At 35.6% G+C, this 24,743-nt stretch overlaps 1 protein-coding gene across 4 annotated transcripts in view; it reads right to left on the reverse strand.

Moving 5' to 3' along the window:
• The window catches only part of LOC136031823 (Ca(2+)/calmodulin-responsive adenylate cyclase-like), a 191,284-nt gene that overhangs the window by 95,133 nt on the left and 71,408 nt on the right, over positions 1–24,743 (reverse strand). For all 4 annotated transcript variants that reach the window (XM_065711646.1, XM_065711644.1, XM_065711642.1 and 1 more), the window contains exons 6-8: positions 18,480–18,598; positions 16,372–16,483; positions 5,370–5,497 (exon numbers count right to left, since the gene is read on the reverse strand). In XM_065711646.1, the coding sequence (XP_065567718.1) occupies positions 5,370–5,497; positions 16,372–16,483; positions 18,480–18,598 (359 nt within the window). The remainder of the gene's footprint in view (positions 1–5,369; positions 5,498–16,371; positions 16,484–18,479; positions 18,599–24,743) is intronic.

Raw genomic sequence — 24,743 nt, forward strand, 5'->3', positions numbered from 1 at the left:
AGTATGTTTACTTTATTCCTGGGTAAATAATATGAATTGCTCAATACTTACCCATTTTTCATTGTCATTTTCAATCGGCTTTAATATTTTTGGCCCTGGATTCATTTCTGGAAATGTCAGTCACCTAACTAACGGTTTCCAAGATAGCAAGAAGTGTCTAAAATACAAATTTAAGCTACCCCATATTTTTCTAATGTCATTTGATCCAAAGCAAATTCTTTAACCCGTGGCTGGTAAGACAAGATTTTTATTTCAGAAAAATTGGCTATCACAAGCAGAGATCATTCCCGCTCGAAAATGGTGCATAGGTCTAAAGTCTATGCAGAATTTTATCAGTTTGAGAGTAGACTTTGAAAAGGTTTGCTTTGGTTGTTGTTTCTCCGTCGCCTTACTGCATGATGCATGCTCACTTTTCCATTTCCATGAAGAATAGTTGTGCCCAACAACTTGTAACTTCCTTCTACAAGATTTGATGTTGAATCTACCACGTTTTCACTTGTTATTTATACTTTGATCTACTACTTTGAGTGGTTGAAAATACCAGAAAGACACCTGGGGGATGGCCCGGGCAAAAATAACAGAGATCATACCGGCTAGTTGTTCTATCTTTTGCACTTAAATAATTGTGTTGCGAGAGCAACAGTTTGGTTATGTCGTGTTTTTTTTTTTTTTTTCCTATGCCGTCGATCTCAGCTTATTCCTGGAAACTGGTAAGGGTCTATCTAACCTGTGCGGTTTTTACGGAAAGTGGGGACCTCAGGCCGGATTGAAGAATATGACATTACATTTTGGAAAGCTCCGTAGAACTCTTGCCTGGGGCCAAAAAGGATGGTTTTTGCTTGTCCTCGAGCCAGAGCCTATGGTGTGCGAAGTGAAGTGGAGTTGTATAGCCTATGTCAGAAAGGAGTATCTGAAGTTGTGCAGCCAAGCTTTCGTTTTATCAAATCATGTTTCTGCTGTCGAGTGGAAAGCTCCGTTGTAGCAGGCAAGCAGGTAGGCACCAATTTCAAACTGAAGATGGAATAAAATCTATAAGTGTTAAATATATGCGGCAGTTCCCCGGCCCCACAGCCAATATATCTTCTTTGAGTGATAAATAGAAAAATTTACAGAAACAAAAAAGTGCGATTTTCCCACGGGTCCGAAAGTGCTGCCATCTATGTTCCTACCCATTTCTGTTCGTGATTTCAGCTGACTTAACCATTCTTTTTTTTCTACTTGGGATTGCAATAGAGAAATGGTATCAGATATGCCTCTTAAACTTTAAAAGTTCTCTCATTACTAATGAAATCAGAGCTTATCCTTTGCTTCTTTTTAAGTGGTGGTGTTAGAAAGTTGGCCTCCGGCAAAAAAGTCAACTTTTGAACTAAGACAGATAGAATTTTTTTTCAACGGCAATTGATAGACCTTGATGAGCTGATCAAAGTATATTTCATCCATTTTTTGGTACAAAAATTCCTTCATGAGATACATCAGTTTGAAAGTTTCAAGGGGTTGACAACTTGAGTGTTAAGGTACACACTTAAACCAAAAATAGGCCGATACCAATTGTGAGATATGTAGGGGACTTTCAAGCAACAGTCGACTATTAGCTTATAATCGTCTTTGGCAATGAGGGGTTTACAACTTTTGCTGATTGGTGTACCTATTATCTGTTTCTGGTGTAATTGATGGTAAGAACAACTTGGTTCCCGATTGTAAGACATGTAGGGGAGTTGTAAGTAATAATCAACTGTTACGCCACAATGATCTTCAGCGACGAGGGGTTTGCAACTTTTGCTAGTTGGTGTACTCATTATTTGTTTCCGGTAAACTTGATGTATATCACGGGAGAGGGACTTGTAAGTAAGAATCGGTTGCTAGAGGAGGCTCATGAGGGGCTACAAATTTGTGCAAATTGGTACACATCTATGGTCTTTTGATCCTGAAAAGTTACAGATAGCTTTATAATACCAACATTATATAAGATAATGTTCCAAGTTTCCATCGGTCACGATGTCTACGATTGAAAAGGATAAAGTTCAACCGGCTACAAAGTGACATTTAGGGAACTAGTAAGTAATAATCGGCTGTTAGGTTACAATTCTCTTCAACGATGAGGAGTTTGCGACTTTTGCCTGTTGGTGTATCCGTTATTTGTTTCCGGTTGAACCTGATGTCTATCACGGAAGAGGGACTTGTAAGTAAGAATCGGTTCACTTTAGGCTATAAATTTGTGCAAATTGGTGCACATCTATGGTATTTGATCCTGAAAAGTTACGGATAGCTTTATAAAACCAACTAGATTATATAAGATAATGTTCCAAGTTTCCATCCGTCACGATGTCTACGATTGAAAAGGATAAAGTTCAACTAGCTGCAAACTCAATTTAGTCCCTTCTTCCGATATTCTTTTGCTGTTGTTTTTTCAACGCTGAAGAATTTGATCATGTGATTACTGATTGTGTTCTGCTTTGAATATGCCGTTTTGAATGCTTTGATAGTTATGACAACTTCAGCATTTAACCGATAGCGAAGAAACAAAACCAAAGTGTTGCTCTCGCAACACTTTAATCGGCGAAGCCGGACAAAGGTTGCCGTAACACTTCACGTTGCCCAGGCAACGTAGGTCTAGTTTAATTTGAATTTTTCGTTTCGCTTAATACTTTTTCTATCATCATTTCATAAAAGAGGGTAAAAAGAGTGGAAGAAGCAAATAATGGACAAAAAGAGAGCAAATCCGGTCCATGGAGTGAAAGAGTGTAGTGAAAAAAAGGAGTGTATTTCACACGAACAGTGTGCAAGATGGAAAGCCCTGGTCGCATGTCTTCTAGCCGCGTTTGTCTTTGCTCTTCATTTTCATTTTCGACTTGCTCAAATGCTTGGTGTCACATGTCTTCTAACCGGGTGTTTCTTTGCTCTTCATTTTTCATTCTTGACGCATCGTCGCTGTTCTTCTAACCGCGTGCGTATATATGATGTCATAAGAAATGATTATATGATGTACTAACATAGTACACGACGTCATTTGCAAAAACCATAATTAAGACTCTTCAAAAATTTTCTCAGACTTCTGACCTATCTAAATCGTTTTTTCATACAAGAAAATCTCAAGGTACCACTTTCTCCTAAAAAATACGGATTTTTATTCGAGAAAAACACATAAATATATATACAATTATTGCTCGTTTATAAAGATATATATGTATATATATATATATATATATATATATATATATATATATATATATATATATATATATATATATATATATATATATATATATATATATATATATATATATATATATATATTTATATATATATATATATATATATATATATATATATATAATATTTATATATTTATATATTATATATATATATATATATATATATATATATATATATATATATATATATATATATATATATATATAATATGCAAACACTAGATGAGCAAATATGCAAATACTTGATGAATTTTCAGATTTTCCGAGAACATACTAAGGGCCATTAAACCTACTCCATTCTCTTTTATATGTATTTTACATTCAGGTGTTTGTCAATCGACCTTGTGTCTCCGGCTTGACCCTTATTTTACATATATATTGTGTGTGTTGTACAGAAGTTCAAATAAAAATCTTGAATCTTTAGGAATCGGGTCAAAAACTCTGTAACGTGCAGAAGGCTCCTTAATAATATATTCTTATTCATAATACAGTATTACATATAAATTGCATAGATCATGTATTTTGTTTACATAGGCAATCTATAATTAATACATTCCTCACAATCCTTAGGAACAGCTCATTCATGCAAACTCAGCCCCTCAAAGGGTGATTTTAGATTTTGAATATGTTTAGAATAAATACTTAAACTTTATGCATAGAATAAAACTTTGTCAAAAATAGTAAAGAATATGTAAGAATAGTAAAGAATAGAATAGTAAAGTAAAGAATAAATAGAATAAAATAGTAAAGAATTGTAAAGAATGTACACACTGTCACAAAATGCAGTTATCCACATTGAAAACCCAAGGATTCAAATTCTTCGACAACTTCAATTACCATCCTGTTCATTCGAAAGGATATCTGTTAATACCGTTAACAAAAGTTCGTTTTACTGTTATCGAATAAAACAGCTAATATATAGAGCTTTTTCAATTATATATTGAGGGGATAAATTTTGGAACAAGCAAAGCCCTAGTATTAACGAATTACAAATTAATCAATATAAATTGGGGCTACGGATGGGGCTGCTCGGCAAGCATGCCTTCGAAAGAGACTGATAGTGAATAGGCGCAACATTTATAACAGTATGTTGAAAAAAAATTAAATAAAATTTATTTATCGAGTTGTTAGTTTTTATTATTCATTCATTTTTAATATTTTTAGGGATATTGTTGCTTCAGGATCATTACATTACATAATTTTATATTGTGGGTTTTATTCATGTTTTATTTTTTAGAGTATGGTTTCGCCCTCCGACTGCTTATACCTTATATTTGATGTTGTTTTGAGCTTCTTGTTAGTGGTACACCCTCGCAAGCCTTTTAGTGACAAATTTTGCTTATGGCTTTTTTGAAAATAATTTACAGCCACAAAAAAATTGAATTTTATGAGCATTAAATGTTTTTCGTCTTCCATGAAACAAGCATTATTGAAGATATGAAGCTTTTGACGCCTGACTGGTATTCTATTTTAAGCCTGTCCTCCGAAGCTACACATAATACATGTAAAGGCTGTGTTCCTGAAAATCTTAAGATAAAGAAAAATTACAATTAAATAGAAGAATTAAATCCGACTCAATATACTAAAAATATATATTATCAGATTCTTTGAATTCTCTCAAATTGTGTCTGTGTGGCCTGAGCGCCTCGAAGCGTTATTTCGGGCATGCCTCCAGTCCCTACTCCGAAGTTGGTACCTAAAATCCAAAATGGAGGATGATAAAACCCAAAACTGTAAGTTTTTGTTTTTATAATTTAAAAACAAACAAAACTTGCATAATACGCCTCAATTATATAAGGTCCTAGAAATTCAAAATTAACGTTAGTAAATTCCTTTGAACTCTTTCCAATTTTCTTATCGTACATAAACTCTCAAAGCGATTCGATTGCGACTAGCCAGTCTTGAAAAGTTGGTACGTAAAATTTCAAAATAGAGGAAGATCAAATTAAAGCTTCCGCGGTCCCAGAATTTTCCCGAATGAAAATTGATTTCTCTGAAATCTTTTAAGAATTACCGTAGGTAAATACGCGAATATTAACGCGAAATACAGATCGGGATATTTCAAAGAACCTGATTTATTCCTTTGGAGAAAAAATGAAGGAATAATCCAAAGTCGTTTTTGTACAAAATTCTAAAGAACATTTTAGAAAAGCTTACGCGATGGCATCAATAACGTCCAATCCCATTTCAACACAGCAATGAGCATGATCTGACCTGGGTTCCGGCAGACCTGATACACAGTAATAGCAATCACCCAGTATTTTGATACGCAAACAGTGGTTATCCTGGAACAGTAATATATTGGCTAATTCAAATAAAAAACTAAATCATTATATATTAAACGACTGATTATTTGATGTATAGCAGATTTATATCGATACTTTCTTTTTCAACACATTCCTCTCAAATGTAGAAAAAAATAATTTTTAAATCCCAGTTCAGTCAAAAAAAAAAAATAAAAATAAAACTGAGATTTCGTTTTATGTATTTTCAGCCATTCAGGCTTTTTCACAGAATTTTAAGAAATCAAACAGTTCGTGGTAACGAACTGTAATAAGGAGCGACCCGGCTCAATAGTAAACGAAACTCTAAAAAACGGAATTTTAATGCTAAAAGATACATCAAAAGAATTGAATTTTCATGCTGATTTTAAATATATAAGTTTCATCAAATTTAGTCTTTGTCATCAACAGTTACGAGCCTGAGAAAATTTGCCTCATTTTGGAAAATAGGGGGAAACACCCCCTAAAATATAATCTTAACGAAAATCACACCATCGCATTCAGCGTATCAGAGAACCCTATAACAAAAGTTTTAAGCTCCTATCGACAAAAATGTGGAATTTCGTATTTTTTGCCAGAAGACAGATCACCGGTGAGTGTTCATTTGTTTTTTTGTTTTCTTTTTTTTTCCCAGGGGTCATCGTATCGACCAAGTGGTCCTAGAATGTCGCAAGAGGTCTCATTCTAGCGGAAATGAAAAGTTCTAGTGCCCTTTTTAAGTGACCAAAAAATTGGAGGGCACCTAGGCTCCCTCCCACGCTTATTTTTTTCCAAAGTCAACGGATCAAAATTTTGAGATAGCCATTTTATTCAGCGTAGTCGAAAAACCTTATAACTATGTCTTTGGGGACGACTTACTCCCCCACAGTCCCCGTGGGAGGGGTTACAAGTTCAAAACTTTGACCAGTGCTTACATATAGTAATGGTTATTGGGAAGCGTAGAGACGTTTTCATTGGGATTTTTTGGTTTGGGGGTAGGGTTGAGGGGAGGGGGCTATGTGTGAGGATCTTTCCTTGGAGGAATATGTCATGGGGGAAGAGAAATTCAATGAAAAGGGCGCGGGATTTTCTAGCATTACTATTAAAAAAAAAAATAATGAAAAAACAAACATGAAAAAGTTTTTTCAATTGAAAGTAAGGAGTAGCATTAAGACTTAAAACGAACAGAGATCATTACGCATATGAGGGGTTCTAAAAATACTTTAGCATAAAGAGCGAGGTATTTAGGAGAAGATAAATACCTCACTCTTTATGCTAAAGCATTTTTAGTAATTTAAACTATTTTATTCTACGGCCTTTCTGATTCAGGGGTTATTCTTAAAGAATTGGGACATAACTTAAGATTTAGTGTAAAGAGCGAGGTATTAACGAGGGGACAAACCCCCTCATATACATAATAAAAATATAAGAATTATAAAAGTTTGTTACGCAAGTTAATTCTTAAGTTAGGTATATTTTTTACTAATAAAAACGTTGGTTAAAAATTAAAAGTTTTAGTTACCTTTTTAAGTAACCGAAAAATTGGAGGGCAACAGGGCTCCTTTCCCACCCCTTATTTCTCAAAATCGTCTGATCAAAACTAAGAGAAAGCCATTTAGCCAAAAAAAGAATTAATATGCAAATTTCATTTTAATAATTTATGTGCGGAGAGCCAAAATCAAACATGCATTAATTCAAAAACGTTCAGAAATTAAATAAGAAAAAATAGTTTTTTTAACTGAAATTAAGGAGCTACATTAAAACTTAAAACGAACAGAAATTACTCAGTATATGAAATTTGCTGTTCCCTTCTCAACGGTTGTCCCCTCCGCAATCCCTCGCTCTTTACGCTAAAGTTTGACTCTTTGCCACAGTTCTACTTTTAAAAACAATTAAACACTTTAGCGTAAAGAGCGAGGGATTGCGGAGGGGACAACCCATTTCATATACGGACCAAAAATTTTTTGGTCACTTAAAAAGGGAACTAGAACTTTTAATTTCAGTTAGAATGAGCCCTCTCGCAACATTCTAGGACCACTCAGTCGATACGATCACCTCTGAGGAAAAAAAAAAAACAAAAAAAAACAAAAAAACAAATAAACACGCATCCGTGATCTGTCTTCTGGTAAACAATGCGAAATTCCACATTTTTGTATATAGGAGCTTGAAACTTCTACAATAAGGTTCTCTGATACGCTGAATCTGATGGTGTGATTTTCATTAAGATTGTATGACTTTTAGGGGGTTTTTCCCCCTATTTTCTAAAATAAGGCAAATTTCCTCAGGCTCGTAACTTTTGATGGGTATAACTGATCTTGATGAAACTTACATGTTTAAAATCAGCATTAAAATGCGATTCTTTTGATGTAACTATTGGTATCAAAATTCCATTTTTTAGAGTTTCGGTTACTATTGAGCCGGGTCGCTCCTTACTACAGTTCGTTACCACGAACTGTTTGATTACTTCGTATATGAAAGGGGCTGCTTCCTCCTCAACACTCCGCTTTTCACGCTAAGGTTTGACTCTTTCTCTTAACTCTACTTTTCAAAACAGTAAGAAACTTCAGCGTAAAGAGCGGGGCGTTAAGGAGGAAGCAGCCCCTTTCATAGAAGCAATTTCTGTTCGTTTTAAGTTTTAATGCCACTCCTTACTTTCTGTTAGAAAGACTTTTTTTTCATTTAATTTCTGAACGTTTCTGAATCAATGCATGTTTTGATTGCGGCTCTTCGCAGATGAATAATTAAAAGAAATGTGCATTTTTTTTGGCTAAATGTCTTTTTCATAGTTTTGATCGAATGATTTTGAGAAAAAAGGAGCGGGGGAGGAGGCCTAGTTGCCCTCCGATTTTTTGGTTACTTAAAAAGGCAACTAGAACTTTCAATTTTTTACGAGTGTTTTTATTAGTAAAAGATATGCGTAGCTTATAAATTAGCTTTCGTAACTAATTTTTGTATTCTCGTCTTTTTATTACATATATGAGGGAGTTCACCCCCTCGTCAGTACCTCGCTGTTTACACTAAAGCTTAAATTTTATCCCAATTCATTAAGAATGACCCCTGAATCACAAAAGCCGTAGAATAAATAGCTCAAATTACTAAAAATACTTTAGCGTAAAGAGCAAGGTATTAGGAGGAGGCCAGCCCCTCATATGCGTAATAATTTCTGTTCGTTTTAAGTTTTAATGCTGCTCCTTACTTCCAATCGAAAAAACTTTTTCATGTTTATTTTTTCATTGTATTTTTTTTAATAATGCTAGAAAATCCTTAGCTCTCTTCATGGAAATTGTCTTCCCCTATGACAAATTCCTCGATGGAAAGATCTCCCAGCATATCCCCCTCTTCTCAGCCCCACCCTCCAACCAAAAATTCCCCCTTAAAACGTCTGGACACTTCCCAATAACCATCACTATATGTAAGCACTGGTCAAAGTTTGTAACTTGTAGCCCCTCCCACGGGGACTGTGGGGGAGTAAGTCGTCCCCAAAGACATAGTTATAAGGTTTTTCGACTACGCTGAATAAAATGACTATCTCAGAATTTTGATCCGTTGACTTTGGAAAAATAATTAGCGTGGGAAGGGGCCTAGGTGCCCTCAAATTTTTTGGTCACTTAAATAGGCCACTAGAACTTTTCATTTCCGTTAGAATGAGCCCTCTCGCAGAATTCTTGGACCACTGGGTCAATACGATCACCCCTGGGAAAAAAAAAACAAAAAACAAACAAACAAACAAACAAATGAACACGCATCCGTGATCTGCCTTCTGGCAAAAAATACAAAATTCCACATTTTTGTAGATAGGAGCTTGAAACTTCTACAATAAGGTTCTCTGATACGCTGAATCTGATGGTGTGATTTTCATTAAGATTGTATGACTTTTAGGGGGTGTTTCCCTTTATTTTCTAAAATGAGGCAAATTTTCTCAGGCTCGTAACTTTTGATGGGAATAACTGATCTTGATGAAACCTATATGACCCCTGGGAAAACAAGAGCTAAGAGCTCATATGGCACTTGTGACGAGGCGAGAAGAGCTAAGAGCCAAGAGATCATATGGGATGAGCTCTAACAAAATTCTATGAATCAATAGATTGATTTAAAAAGGAAAATAAGAGGATTAAAGCCGGTCAAGATTTAAAATAAGAGCTCTGAGTCACAAAGTCCTTCTAAATATCAAAATTCATTAAGATCCGACCACCCACTTGTAAGTTACAAAACCCTAATTTTTTCTAATTTTTCCTCTCCCTTTTGCCCCCCAGATGGTCGAATCTGGGAAAACGACTTTATCAAGTCAAATTGTGCAGCTCCCTGACACGCCTACCAATTTTCATCGCCCCAGCACGTCCAGAAGCACTGAACTCGCCAAATCACTGAACCCCTCCCCCCAACTCCCCCAAAGAGAGCGAATCCAGTACGATTCTGTCAATCACGTATCAAGGACATTTGTTTATTCTATCCACCAAGCTTCATCCCGATTCCTACACTCCAAGTGTTTTTCAAAGATTTCCCCCTCCAACTCCCCCCAATGTCAAAATATCTGGTCGGGATTTGAAATAAGAGCTCTGAGACATGATTTCCTTCATGTCTCCTTTGACATTCGGGGGAGTTGGAGGGGGGAACCGGAATTCTTGAAAAACATGAAAATTGGAGTATTTATATCTTACGAATAGATGATCGGATCGTAGCTCTATTTCTAATTTAATCTGGTCCGGTCCCTGATACGCTTGCCAAATTTCATCGTCCTAGCTTACCTGGAAGTGCCTAAAGTAGCAAAACCGGGACCGACAGACCCACAGAATTGGCGATTGCTATATGTCACTTGGTTAATACCAAGTGCCATAAAAACAAGAGCTAAGAGCTCATATGGCACTTGTGACGAGGCGAGAAGAGCTAAGAGCCAAGAGATCATATGGTATGAGCTCTTACAAAATTCTATGAATCAATAGATTGATTTAAAAAGGAAAATAAGAGGCTTAATGCCGGTCAAGATTTAAAATAAGAGCTCTGAGTCACAAAGTCCTTCTAAATATCAAAATTTATTAAGATCCGATCACCCACTCGTAAGTTATAAATACCTAATTTTTTCTAATTATCCTCTCCCTTTTGCCCCCCAGATGGTCGAATCTGGGAAAACGACTTTATCAAGTCAAATTGTGCAGCTCCCTGACATGCTTAGCAATTTTCATCGCCCTAGCACGTCCAGAAGCACCGAACTCGCCAAATCACGGAACCCCTCCCCCCAACTCCCCCAAAGAGAGCGAATCCAGTTACAATTCTGTCAATAAGGTATCAAGGACATTTGTTTATTCTATCCAACAAGCTTCATCCCGATTCCTCCACTCCAAGTGTTTTTCCAAGATTTCCCCCCTCCAACTCCCCCCAATGTCAAAAGATCTGTTCGGGATTTGAAATAAGAGCTCTGAGACATGAATTCCTTCTAAAAATCAAATTTCATTACGATCCGATCATCTATTCGTAAGATAAAAATACCCCAATTTTCATGTTTTCCAAGAATTCCGGTTCCCCCCTCCAACTCCCCAGAATGTCAAAGGATCTGGTCGGAATTTGAAATTAGAACTTTAAAGCACAAGATCCTTCTAAATATCAAATTTCATTAAGATCTGGTCACCCCTTTCGTAAGTTACAAATACCTAAATTTTCAATATTACCCCCCCCCCCCCCAATTCCACCAAAGAGAGCAGATCCGGTCCGGTTATGTCAGTCACGTATCTTAGACAGGTTTCTACTCTTCCCATCCAGTTTCATCCTGATCTCACCGCTTTAAGTATTTTCTAAGATTTCCGGTCCCCCCCAACTGCCCCCCCCCCCCAATTACGCTTGATCCGGTTGAGATTTAAAATAAGATATCGAAGTTACGAGGTCCTTCTAAATAAGAAGTTTCATGAAGATCCGATCACTCCTTCGCAAAGTTAAAAATACGTCATTTTTCTTATTTTTCAGAATTACCCCCCCCCCCCCCCCCCCGCAATTGAGCGGATCCGTTCCAATTATGTAAATCACGTATGCAAGACTTCTGCTTATTTTTCCAACCAAGTTTCATCCCAATCCCCTCCAATCTAAGCGTTTCCCATCATTTTAGGTTTCCCCCACCCCAAACTTCCCCCAATGTCACCAGATCCGGTCAGGATTTAAAATAAAAGCTTTGAGACACGATATCCTTCTAAAAATCAAATTTCATGGAGATCCAATCACCCCGTTCGTAAGTTAAAAATACCTCATTTTTTCTAATTTTTCAGAATTAACCCCCCCCCCCCGCCCAACTACCCCCAAAGAGATCGGATCCGTTCTGGTTATGTCAATCATGTATCTAGGACTCGTGTTTTTTTCCACCAAGTTTAATCCCGATCCCTCCACTCTAAGTGTTTTCCAATTTTTAGGTTTCTCCCTCCCAACTCCCCCCCCCCAATGTCACCAGATCCGGTCGGGTTTTAAATAAGAGCTCTGAGCCACGATATCCTTCTAAATATCAAATTTCATTGAGATCCGATCACCCGTTCGTAAGTTAAAAATACCTCATTTTTTTTATTTTTCAGAAATACCCCCCCCCCAACTACCCAAAAGAGAGTGGATCCGTTCCGTTTATGTCAATCATCTATCTAGGACTTGTGTTTATTTTTCCCACCATGTTTCATCCCGATCCCTCCGCTCTAAGTGTTTTTCCAAGTTTTAGGTTTCCCCCCTCCCAACTCCCCGCCCCCCATCACCAGATCCGGTCGGGATTTAAAATAAGAGCTCTAAGACACGATATCCTTCTAAACATCAAATTTCATTGAGATCCGATAACCCGTTCGTAAGTTGAAAATACCTCATTTTTCTAATTTTTAAGAATTACTCCCCCCAAACTACCCCAAAGAGAGCAAATCAGTTCCGATTATGTCAATCATGTATCTGGGTCTTGCGCTTATTTTTCCCATCAAGTTTCATCCCGATCCCTCCACTCTAAGTGTTTTCCAAGATTTTAGGTTTCCCCCCCTCCAACTCCCCCCAATGTCATCAGACCCCAGTCGGGATTTAAAATAAGAGCTCTGAGACACAATATCATTCTAAACATCAAATTTCATTAAGATCCAATCACCCGCTCATAAGTTAAAAATACTTCATTTTTTCAATTGTTTCCGAATTAACCGACCACCACTCCCCCCCCCCCAGATGGTCAAATCGGGAAAACGACTATTTCTAATTTAATCTGGTCCGGTCCCTGATACGCTTGCCAAATTTCATCGTCCCTAGCTTACCCTGGAAGTTCCTAAAGTAGAAAAACCGGGACTTTAGGTTTTCCCCCTCCAACTCCCCCCCAATGTCATCAGATCCGGTCGGGATTTAATATAAGAGCTCTGAGACACAATATCATTCCAAACATCAAATTTCATTAAGATCCAATCACCCGCTCGATAAGTTAAAAATACTTCATTTTTTCTATTTTTTGCGAATTAACCCGGGGCCCCCACTCCCCCCAGATGGTCAAATCGGGAAAACGACTATTTCTAATTTAATCTGGTCCGGTCCCTGATACGCTTGCCAAATTTCATCGTCCTAGCTTACCTGGAAGTGCCTAAAGTAGCAAAACCGGGACCGACAGACCGACAGAATTGGCGACTGCTATATGTCACTTGGTTAATACCAAGTGCCATAAAAAACTAACAAATGAACACGCATCCGTCATCTACCTTCTGGCAAAAAATACAAAATTCCACATTTTTGTAGATAGGAGCTTGAAACTTCTACAATAGCGTTCTCTGATATGCTGAATCTGATGGTGAGATTTTCGTTAAGTTTCTGTGACTTTTAGGGGATGTTTCCCCCATTCTTTGAAATAAGGCAAATTTTCTCAGGCTCGTAACTTTTGATGGGTAAGACTAAACTTGATGAAACCTATATACTTAAAATCAGCATTAAAATGCGATTCTTTTGATGTACCTATTGGTATCAAAATTCCATTTTTTCAGTTTTGGTTACTATTGAGCCGGGTCGCTCCTTACTACAGTTCGTTACCACCAACTGTTTGAAACCTGCTGAGATATCACAACATAAAAACCAACATGATAAAGCTATGAATAGAGCGAGATAGAGAAGGAGTGTATGGAGAATTGCTGACCGGTAGATGTGTTGAGGTAGCTTGGTGCTATGATTAGTGTTGTTACTTATCTCTAATGACCAAAATAATGCTTTTCATTATACCCATTCCTATTCCCACCAAAAAGTTCAGGTCTTTTACGACTATCTCTGTAAGGTCTTGTATTTCCTATATGGTTCTTTTAATTCTAGTGTTTTCTTTCAGATTACGTCCCTTTAAAATCTTCTTCGTGCGCTCCGGATGACAAAAAAATCATCCAGTAAAAAAAAAATTAATATTATCATTTGTATATTATTATTTTTTGCAACAGTAGCTACTTAGCGATGAATTAACACGTTATTTCTTATTTTCATTAGTGGATGACACTGGAATCAATCCACCTTAAAAGCGCATTAAAGCACCATAAATAAACATTCGCTTTAAACCACGATGTTTGGCACAACAAAATTTTCTTGAAATAAATATACAAAATTTATGATTCAGAATAAATCTAAGTCCTAGAGCAATAATAATAATAATAATAATAATTTATATATCACCCACTTTACAAAAACAGAGGTTAAGTGGAGTAAAATACAAAAGAAAAACAGCAAAAGTAATACAAGAAACAAATTTAATTACATCAAGGAGGAACACTCGTGCCTCTATAAAGAGGCGACACACGACAATGTTAAGCGATCTTCGGTTCCAGCGGTCGCAGACGGATGGGGATGGATGCATTTCGTAGCCCGAGCTCCAACTAAGAAACCTGCAAAATTTCATCCCCCTCCAACTTTTTCTTCATGGGGAAAATCTGGCCGAAAGTTTCGACCTGTCAACCCAAGCCCCCCTTTAACGTTGTCCGATCGGGCTGAAATTCACAAGTTAAGGTCCCCTAGGGCCCAGGAGCTTATCCGCGAAATTTCAGCTTGATCCGATAACTCATTCCCTGTTTTCCAGAAACCACGCATAGCCACTTAAAATTCATTTACTTTTTTTCCTAGACGCCTACAGGTCACATCCGACATCGGATCTGGGTGTACGAAGACTCATTCGATGCGGAATTCTCCGAGTAAGTGCCCATGAAAGTTTCGTAGGAAAATCTTAACCCCCCGAAAGTTTCGACCCTCCAACCCCCCCCCCCCCCCCACCCCTTTTAACGTTGTCCGATCGGGCTGAAATTCACAAGTTAAGGTCCCCTACGGCCCAGGAGCTTATCCGCGAAATTTCAGCTCGATCCGATAACTCCTTCCCTGTTTTCCAGAAACCACCCATTAGCTATTTAATTAACGGATTTCTCTCCATAAGAGCCCATGTTAATTTGAAATTTTTAAAAGCTATTGAGAAGTTATATTTACACACATGCAAGTTATTAGCTCAGTTGGTAGAGCGTGAGACTTTTAATCCTCGGGTCAAGGGTTCAAGTCCGTTACGGGCGGTTTTTTTCACAACATCAAAAATTTTAATAACACCTGGACAGCTTATCATTTGAGAGATAACAGAATATTAGCTTCTTATGAGCAAAAGAAACATTTCGGTCATTCTATCTTTTTTTTCTATTTTATACAATTATTTAAAAGCGGGGGGGGGCGGCAGACACCCAAGTTCCTCTCCTAATTCCTGTACGAGGAGTACAGGAATTATTAAATTACATCCACCATGGATTGTAGAAAAACGTACAGAAATAATATGAAAAAAACTTCGTTTTCTTAAAGAGTTAAAGAGGCTGCGTCCCAAAGTCGAACCTTAAAACGTACAGGAATTAGAAGAGGCAGTTGGGGGGCTGCCGCCCCCCAAACCCCCAGCTTTTAAAGACTCTTTTGTACAGGTTTTTTGTTTTTTTGCTAACCCCCAGCTCTTGGCTTCGGAAAGGCCCTCTTTTAATTAACAAAAAATTGAAATGAATGAATAATGGAATAACTTCGAAAAATGTTAAACACAAGAGGACAGGAGAACCATTGCGCCGAAACTAGTAATTAGTAACAATGAAGTCCCCCCCCCCAAAAAAAAACCTGTACAAAAGAGTCTTTAAAAGCTGGGGGTTTGGGGGGCGGCAGCCCCCCAACTGCCTCTTCTAATTCCTGTACGTTTTAAGGTTCGACTTTGGGACGCAGCCTCTTTAACTCTTTAAGAAAACGAAGTTTTTTTCATATTATACAGAAAAAAGACGGATAAGGCGATGAAAACATCCTAGCCTATAAATCGCTTCAATAGCTAGATTGGCAGATAATTTAATGTACTCATGAATTTATTTAGGGGGCATGGTGAGCTTAAAGTTTTTATAAAAGAAAAGGAAATCCTAGAAGAAAAAGCCCTGCCTAAAACGCATGACTGAAAGTGCAAGGTGTTCTTGCTACGTATAGGTTTTCAAAAAGTTGACAAAATGGCGAGCAAACTAATATACCATCATATAAAAAAAACCGTAAGGAAAAGTCAAACAACAACACTTTTCAGATAGGTAATTGTTCTTTTTTCAAAATTTCAAAAACCAGGTATTTGCACATGATTTGGGGAGGGGGGGCTGAACCCAAAGGTCCATCCCTAAGGATATCGAGATTTTCCAGAGAATTATCATCTTTACTGTATCTGTTTTGCTTATTTTTTAAATTGCTCCCTCCGAAAATCCCCCTCCCCCGACAAAATATTCTGGGACGTACCTGATCGGGTACTACTATGCTTCAGCTACTCAATAAAAAAAATTGTCTCTTAATCTTATTAGTAATCCAAGAAACATAAATAACCAAAACTCCCTTTGTCCCGACAGGCGGCAAAACACTTTTACGAAAACGCTTTAGAAGTACAGAAATTACATTGAAAGTAGAAAACTTACCGCAGCCAATTGGTCAAAACGGCCAAAAAGTTCATTCAGCAGCCGGACCAGCTCCTGGGCAGAGCACTGAGATGCCAAAACAGTAAAACCAACAATATCAGCAAACAAAATACTAAAATGTAATATCAAACATGAAATAAATATAAATATTTAGTAATAATAAAACTTATGTTTATATACAATAATAAAATAGAAATAAAATTTAATAGAAATGAAATAAATAAATCATAATAAATGGTGATAATACCAGAATAATAATAAAAATACAAATATTATACTAAACAAAATAATAATACAAGCAATACGATGTTACAGCAATAGGTGATGACATTCTTTTTCTAATGAAATTAATTCTCTGGACAACAACTGTTACCAATGACAAGTCTTTTTTACAAGCTTTATGGTTTTACTACTATTGTGCCTGCATTTTGAGTTTTAGCCAACTTTACTATTTTTCAACACGCCTATGGAAAATAATTCAGCTTTTCGGGACATTTTTACAGAGTTTTGGCCTCTTTTTTCCCTCCCCCAGACTTGGCCACTGTCTACCCTCCAAAGGAAGCATTATGTAAGTCCTCATTCGAGCTAAAATATTACGTTAAGCCTATTTGAAATTCTAGTTATACGAAAAAATCTAGTTATATAGAAAATCTAGTTATATGAAATTATTTGATACATCATTTAAAATTCTAATTAGGATTCAAATATACATGCAATTTAAAAAAATAAAAGACTTCATAAATTTTATTAGTTTTACAAATATAAAAGCTTTCTATAAATTATTACCTTAGGTCGAGCAGGTATGATTTGTTCATCTTTGATTTGTTCAAAACCGTCAACTATGAAGTTAGAAAGTCAATTCAAAAATTACCAACTAAAGATTGTCGTGATTTACATAAGTGTTTTTACACGGCAGTCGGGCGCACAAATATGGCCTGAACCCACCCCAAATTCGTCTTCGATCTATTCAAAACCGTCAACTAAGAAGTGAGAAAGCCAATCCAGAAATTATCACCTACAGATGCTCGTCATTTAGATAATTTTTCCTTTAAGGGTAACAGAAAAGAGCAAAAACAGACTAAACGGAGCAATAATATTTCACCTGGATAACAAAAACAAATATATTAAAAATAAATGTAATATGAACATACAATATATATATATATATATATATATATATATATATATATATATATATATATATATATATATATATATATATATATATATAACATACAATATATACATATATATATATATATATATATTTATATATATATATATATATATATATATATATATATATATATATATATATATATATATATATATATATATATTCCGTATATGAAAAATATATAAATAAACATGACACATGAAAAATGTCATGAATCATTCAAGACTTATTATTCTGAAAACGGTGCATGAAATTTGAACGAGTGTTTCATGCAGTACTGTGCAGAAGCATTTAAATATTAATTTTTGACACTTAATTCAAAAAGCAAGGGTATATGTTCATTCAAGTGCATGTTTGTCGGGGATACTATCAATAAAGGATGCGTTTCCCTATTGGATTTTTCTCCTGGAAAAAAAAGCCTCGCGTACCCCTAAAAATGAACAAAAAGAATTTTGTGACATTTAAAGCAAAAGATTTTCGACGATAAGGGATGAATTGTGAGTTATTCAATTAATCAAAATATATTTATTTTAAGTTTGCATTGCTGGATGAGATTCATTATTATATAATATACACTTTACAATGTAGAAAATTGATACCCGCAAAAGTTCATGTCAAATTTATTTAATTGGGATAGTCCTATATTAGAAAGATTTTACACTACGTACTTGAACTACTTTATGTACTTAAACTATTAAGGATGTATATTTTATTGAAAAATCTAATATATATAGAGAGGACCCCACAAAAACAGATCCAATCGGGCCCCGCACCCATTCAATCCGGTTTTGATCATGACAATTATTTTCAAAGAAACTTTTTAAAAGGTATTTTAAGCCTTATAAATGCTCAAGGTCCAATATATTTTTCACATAAATTACACATAACTAGACTTGGCCTATAAAGAAAAAGGAAAAGAAACAGAACTCACCTAACATTCTCATGTTTCTGAATATAAATCTTGTGAAATTGCCCTTCGACAGGAGACATCAGATCAGCCTTCATTTCAACAGCTACATGCTGAGGTAGAACAGACAATAAAAGTCTTTCCTAGAAATAAAACACATGAATTTTCCAAGGCTGGAGAGGAAGATAAAACAATTCTTACTAGCATTATCATAATAGCTTACTGAGCCGTTCCGCCACAATTTATTGAAGCCTCTTGAAAGTGAATCAGGTCCGTTTGGTATCATTTATAAGGTACCTATATAGGGTATATTTATATACCTCAACATAGTTAAGGTTTGATCTTGTTCACTGAAATCATCAGTTTTATAATATTTCACTAAAAGAACGTTTCATCATTTTTAAATTAAAAATTTCGCAGTCGGCACTTAAAGTGCCAGTCTTATTATTTTTATTTTTTTTTTTGTTACGGGACGAAGCTTCATTGTTTCTTTTTTTTACTGCATCTTTTTTTACTAAATCTCTTTCTTATTTTCAGTCATCGAATGTAGTATCGCAGTTTTTATCTGTGACTGAAAAAATGTGTTATTGTTTGTTTTACTAAATGAAAATGCGTCATTACTCTTATGTATCGAAATCTTGAATAAGATTTTTAATATATAATCACGTGTTTAATGGATCTTATGAATTCAATAGAAAATTTTTAAAGATGCCATATTTGACATAAGCAGGTGAAACGATTCCATATACAAACTAGTAAACATTTTGTAGTAGCAAGTAAAATATTGATGTTTCGTCTAGAAAAAGGGAATACTACTGCACTACTACTACTACTACCACTACTACTACTACTGCTGCTGCAACTAACAAGCAACAATTCATTGCAGCACCAAACCGCCTGAGACCAATACAGCAACACATCCTCTTCCTCCACCTAAACTTTTCAAAACTTCACTCTTCACACGTTCCCATGCAGTTTTGATTTACTTTAAATCCTTCCTTATGACCTCTTCCCGCCTCATTCAAGAACGAATTGCTTTTTGTTTGGCCACGGATGAATGGCCAAAAGGCCCAAAGTTTGGAAATCTGCTACTTTCATTCGTGAAACATGACCTAGTCAACTGGATCTTTCTTTATTTATGGCTGAAGAAGGTGGGATCAAAATCCATTTTTGTATAGTAAGTATGACGGCACTAGACCCTTAAAATCCAAATTGGCGGCGCTGATCTCCGTTTCGTGACCCTTCAACCAGGAAGTGCAATAGGGGATTGGGACATCTTGTATAGCTTACTGTTCGAAATACAGTCAGTGAAACAAGTATCTAAAACTATCCTTAGACTGAGGCAATTCCTCTGGAAAACATTTAACAAATCTTCCTTAGCCTTTCGAAGTACCCATGTTTCCGAACGGTACTTGACCGTCGTAATAAACATGGTTTCCAATTTTCTAACCTTGATTCACAGACTTAACTTTTTCTTCCAGCAAAAATTTCAGCTTCAAAAAATCACCCTGCACCGTGACTATTCTACTTTCTATATCTTCATAGCATTACTATCTTTACTAACAATACGACCCAAGTAGGTGAAAATATCCACTTGATCGATTTTCTGGTTGCCTAACATCACCCCTTCACCATCATTCTTACCAACTATTCTTAGTCAAAAATCATGTCGAAAAAAGAACCATGATGCAATAGAAACAATGTCACTTTGCCCGACGACAAAAAAAACCTGTCACTTTTAGCGATGATTGATAAAAATAATGCCTTAAAAAAGTCCAATAACAAAAAAAAACAGAATATTGAAGTGACACTAGTTTCTAATTCTCTCTCCCTCAGGGAATGCGATTTCAAGGATCCCAGAATATTATCGCAGCCCCAGGGATTCATATAGGTTCTGAAATGAAAGCATTAAAAAAAGGAATTTTCTTTTAAATTAAATTTAGTCTTCTGTCTAATTTCCAAAATATCTAGGCATTCAAAAAAGTTTGATCCAAACTCAAGGATTGACATTATGAAATAAAAGGATAAGATATAATGATATCAAACGATAGCAGTCAGGCACACAAATGTGGCACCCCCACAAATACGCAAACACAAGGTTACGCAAACAAGGTTAGCAAAACACACCCCAAATACGCAAACTTTTCCTTTTCTCTCTTAGGTGAAATAATCTAAAAAAAAATACCACTTTTGCTTTAAATCATAAGTTTATGTGCAATGTATTTTCAATCCCAACTAGCCAAAGGCCGGCTACACCGGTTAATCGACCAATTAATCTGCCCCCCCCCCTGCTCTTCGGAGTTCTCGGCCCTTACACGGATAATGAAGCCATATTTCCTGTTTTCATTTTTTTAGTTTGTATTTTTTTAAGTTTTAAATTTATACCGCTTCTCATGGTTTCTATGCAGAAAATAAGCTGCACAAATTTTCACGTTTCTAGTTAGATACTTAGGCTTGTTTTTCAGCGTAAACACAAAACCGCAAAAAAAAACAAATAACATTATTTTGTTTTTATTAAGTAAACTTGAATGAAAAAAAAAAACATACTTTGGATGCGTATATGAAACTTGAAATAAAAGACGCAGTTCCCTCCTGTTTTGGGATTTTATTCTACTATGAAGACTGTCAAACTCTTTTTATGACAACTCCTTTTTTATCACAAACATGACTTTCTAAAACAGACAAAATTATTTTCTGAAATGAAATGAAGATGATTTACATCCTTCCTATCTGTGTCTCATCTACAGAATTGCATCCATATCTAAATTGTTCTCTTGTTTTATTCATGTTCCCAACATCTTCAGATATCTGGCTGTTGAACATTTTATGAGAAGTCCTTAAAAATGAGTACACAAAGTTTTGGCATGGAATTGTCGGAATCTCTATCATTTTAGAGACCCTTCACAAATTAGAGAAACGCAAACACTGCATTCATTCAAAACGATTTTCCAAGGAAACAAATAAAAAAAAAAAAAAGAAAAGATAAACAATCGGAACAAATATGATTGTATCTTGAGTATTTGAGAATAAGCAACTATGAAGGTGGAAATAAAAGGGAAATTTAAGGGGTCAAGTGCATCGGAATATTTCATCAGATTTAAGGTGCTTTTCTTATAATGATACGACGGCTTACATTTATAGATGATAATTTTGCATGAATTTAGACGTTTCTATTTGGTTGATTATTGGGTTATACTGCTTTGTCCTAGGTGATTGGACAGGTGAGTAAGGTCAAGACTTTGTTCAAGTACTTGTTTAGCTGAATTACCAAAGTAGGGAAACAAGCCTTTTCTTCTTCCTTTTTATTTTGTTTTTCTCTTCAGTTTTTTTTTCTAGCCAAATAATTAGCTATAACACATTGTAGAATAAAAGGACAAAGCATATAGTCCCTCCAAAGCCGTTGATGGCACACAGGTGTTGACAATTGTTGACGTTTCAGTTGCTTTGTTTTTTGCAAGGACAGAGAGCAATATTACCGCCCAACCTTGCGACATCTGGGTTCGAACCCCAACCCCAAATTTCCAAGAAAAGATCATTAAATAGGTAAATGAGAGGGATACACACAAGCGGATCAATTACTGAGAACAAGTCAAGTTTATTTGTAATACTCTTCAAAGAAAAGAAATAATAGGATGGAGAACAACTTCTTTAAATTTGAGCATAAAATCCGCTTTAAGAGGGTTTTTTTCTTAAAAATTCTTCCATTCAATGTGAAACTTCTTCTAGCTTCCATATATTTTGTTTAGTTGCAGTCTCCATATTAGAAAAAAAACTGACTGCTTTGAAATAAAAAAAAAAATACTTTTATGGCATAAGAAAATCCACAGCACCTATGAAAAATACCACAGACAGTTGTGTTTTCGCAAATCCGTGCAAAAATTGCATTCAATCCACAAACTTTAGATTTTGCAAACCAAGCAGAAGCCCCATAACAATAATTAAAAATCTGGTTTAATCAATCTTAATCAATCAATCAATCTAAGCCAAAAGCATCTAATTTAATCAATATTAAAGAAACAGTTATAAAATCAATGTCGATATCTTCACTGGATCATTTCAATATAGCGTAGACCTATTAGTTCTTTTGACCAGAATATACTTTTTTTTAAATAGAATCCTGGCATATGAATACACAAAAGGACTTAAAGGCCCGACATAATCTGATGATTTTTTACACCTTTTCCATGATTTTTCACAATTGTCAGGCAACTCACTTGTTGTTTGATGTTATGACGACCTTGGATTCCTCCTTGAAATTTGCCTTAACCTCTGAAATAAATTCCAGTGTGTGTTCCTTAGTGGGAGCTGAGAAATTAGAAACAAACTATACGAGAATATATACCAGTTATTTATCTTTATGAAAACTGATTGAACCAGGAATACGGATTCTGTATTGACAATTGTGAACATCTCCAGACTTATTTAGCAAAGTCCACCCTTTGGACAAGCCACACAAAATACTTTAATGTTTTCGGAATTTTCCGATTTATCCCAAGAGCAAACTCTTCAAAAGTTGTCAGTGGTGAATGGTCTGAACGGATGAATGAAATGGATGGATGAAATGAATGGATGAAATGAACGGATGAAAGCGCATTACAAGATACAAGTCATTAATAAGAACTTCTTTACTTTAAATCCCTCCTAAGTATTATTTTCTAAAATAGTGAGTTAACTTCGAATATGGAAGGAATGCCACAGACAACACACTTCTTGGTAGTTTAGAATTTAACAGTTAGATATGAAATTGGAGAGTTTTAGAATTCGACAATATAGAAGATGGATGGAATAGCGTAGGGGAAAAAGTTTATGAAATAGCAAAATACGCATAAATCTGTCATCAAGATGCAGGAGTATCCATTTTCGCTATTAAAGAAGTACAGGAGTTTAGTTATTCAGGAATTTTAGCAATTTATAGCCCATTTTCAGTGAGTATAATTGTATATATTTCTTTTTTTAGATGTTAGTATAGAACTTCAAAAAACAAGCTGTCTTTCATAATGTAAACGAAGGAATAAAATTGGGGTAAAAGTAAAGAAACAGATGAAGCAAGTGACTCCAAGGAGTGAAAGGGGCGGAACAGTCAAACTGAATTTTCAGCAGCGTTTTGTTTGTAAGCATTTATTATGATTCTACCTTTGTACTTATTTAAAGCTTAAAATAAATGATTGTCAAACTTTCAAGCATCACTTTTCTGGCGATCACTTTAAAAATTGTTCAGTATCTGGTGAGCCCTCTCATTAAAAATGAAATGTCGACAAGATATGGTCCCCCCCCCTGACATCATTGGAAAATTTAAAAGAAAAGGTATTTTCAGAGTCTGATGACAGCATTCTTTGACTTTCAGCAGCACTTCCCTTCAAACGAAAGCAAAAAAAAAACATCCTTTAAACTCTACCAAAATTCTATGTTTGAGTGCTAATTTATTTTAACACAACCATGTAAGATCAATACAAGACATCTATCAGACAACTTAATATTCATTGGCGATTAAAAACCTTAAATATTCCATTCGGAAACGAATTCCGACTGGCGTAAAATCAGTGCCAAGTTTGCGAATTTCATAGAATTTAAGAAAGGGTTCTAAAATCAGGCTGTTTTTTTTGGGTTTGTTTAATTTAAATGAGAGTTTGCTCTATGTAACAATTTTATTCGTTGCGATGTAATATAACTATGTTTGACACATCTCGTGATGAGTATCAATTTTTAGCATTGTATTTGATGCATTGAAGACTCTTAAAGACAGGTGTAAAAGGACGAGGAAGACGGAGGATATTCATAAAGAAGAAATTTTGGCTTTAATTTTAGCGTACCTTCCATCTGCTTGAATTTTCTTCAAGATTCTTGAAGCTTTTGTATTTAATATGAGGGAATTTCATATGCAAAGCCTTTCCGAACTTAATTTCTACTCGGATATTCTGCTGCTTGAATTAAAAAAATGTTGTAAAAAAGGGTCGTGGGTTGTTTATTATCTGTACACTTCCAAGTAACCAGTACTATAATATGCAAACAATGGGCGAAGTTTATATTTTGTAGCCCTTTCCCCGAGACTGGGGGGGGGGTTACGTCATCCTCAAAGACATAGTTACTAGATCTTTCGACTATGCTGAGCAAAACGATTATCTCAAAAGTTTAATCAGGTGACTTTGGGTAAAAAAGATTCATGGGGGGAGGGCTAGATGCCCTCCAACAATTTTGGTCACTTAAAAAGGGCACGAAAAATTTTGTTTTCCGATCAAATGAGCCCTCTCCCGGTCTTCTAGGATCACTGGTTCGATATGATCACTCCTG

The sequence above is a fragment of the Artemia franciscana genome, chromosome 10 (genome assembly GCF_032884065.1).
Source record: "Artemia franciscana chromosome 10, ASM3288406v1, whole genome shotgun sequence".
NCBI lineage: Eukaryota > Metazoa > Arthropoda > Branchiopoda > Anostraca > Artemiidae > Artemia > Artemia franciscana.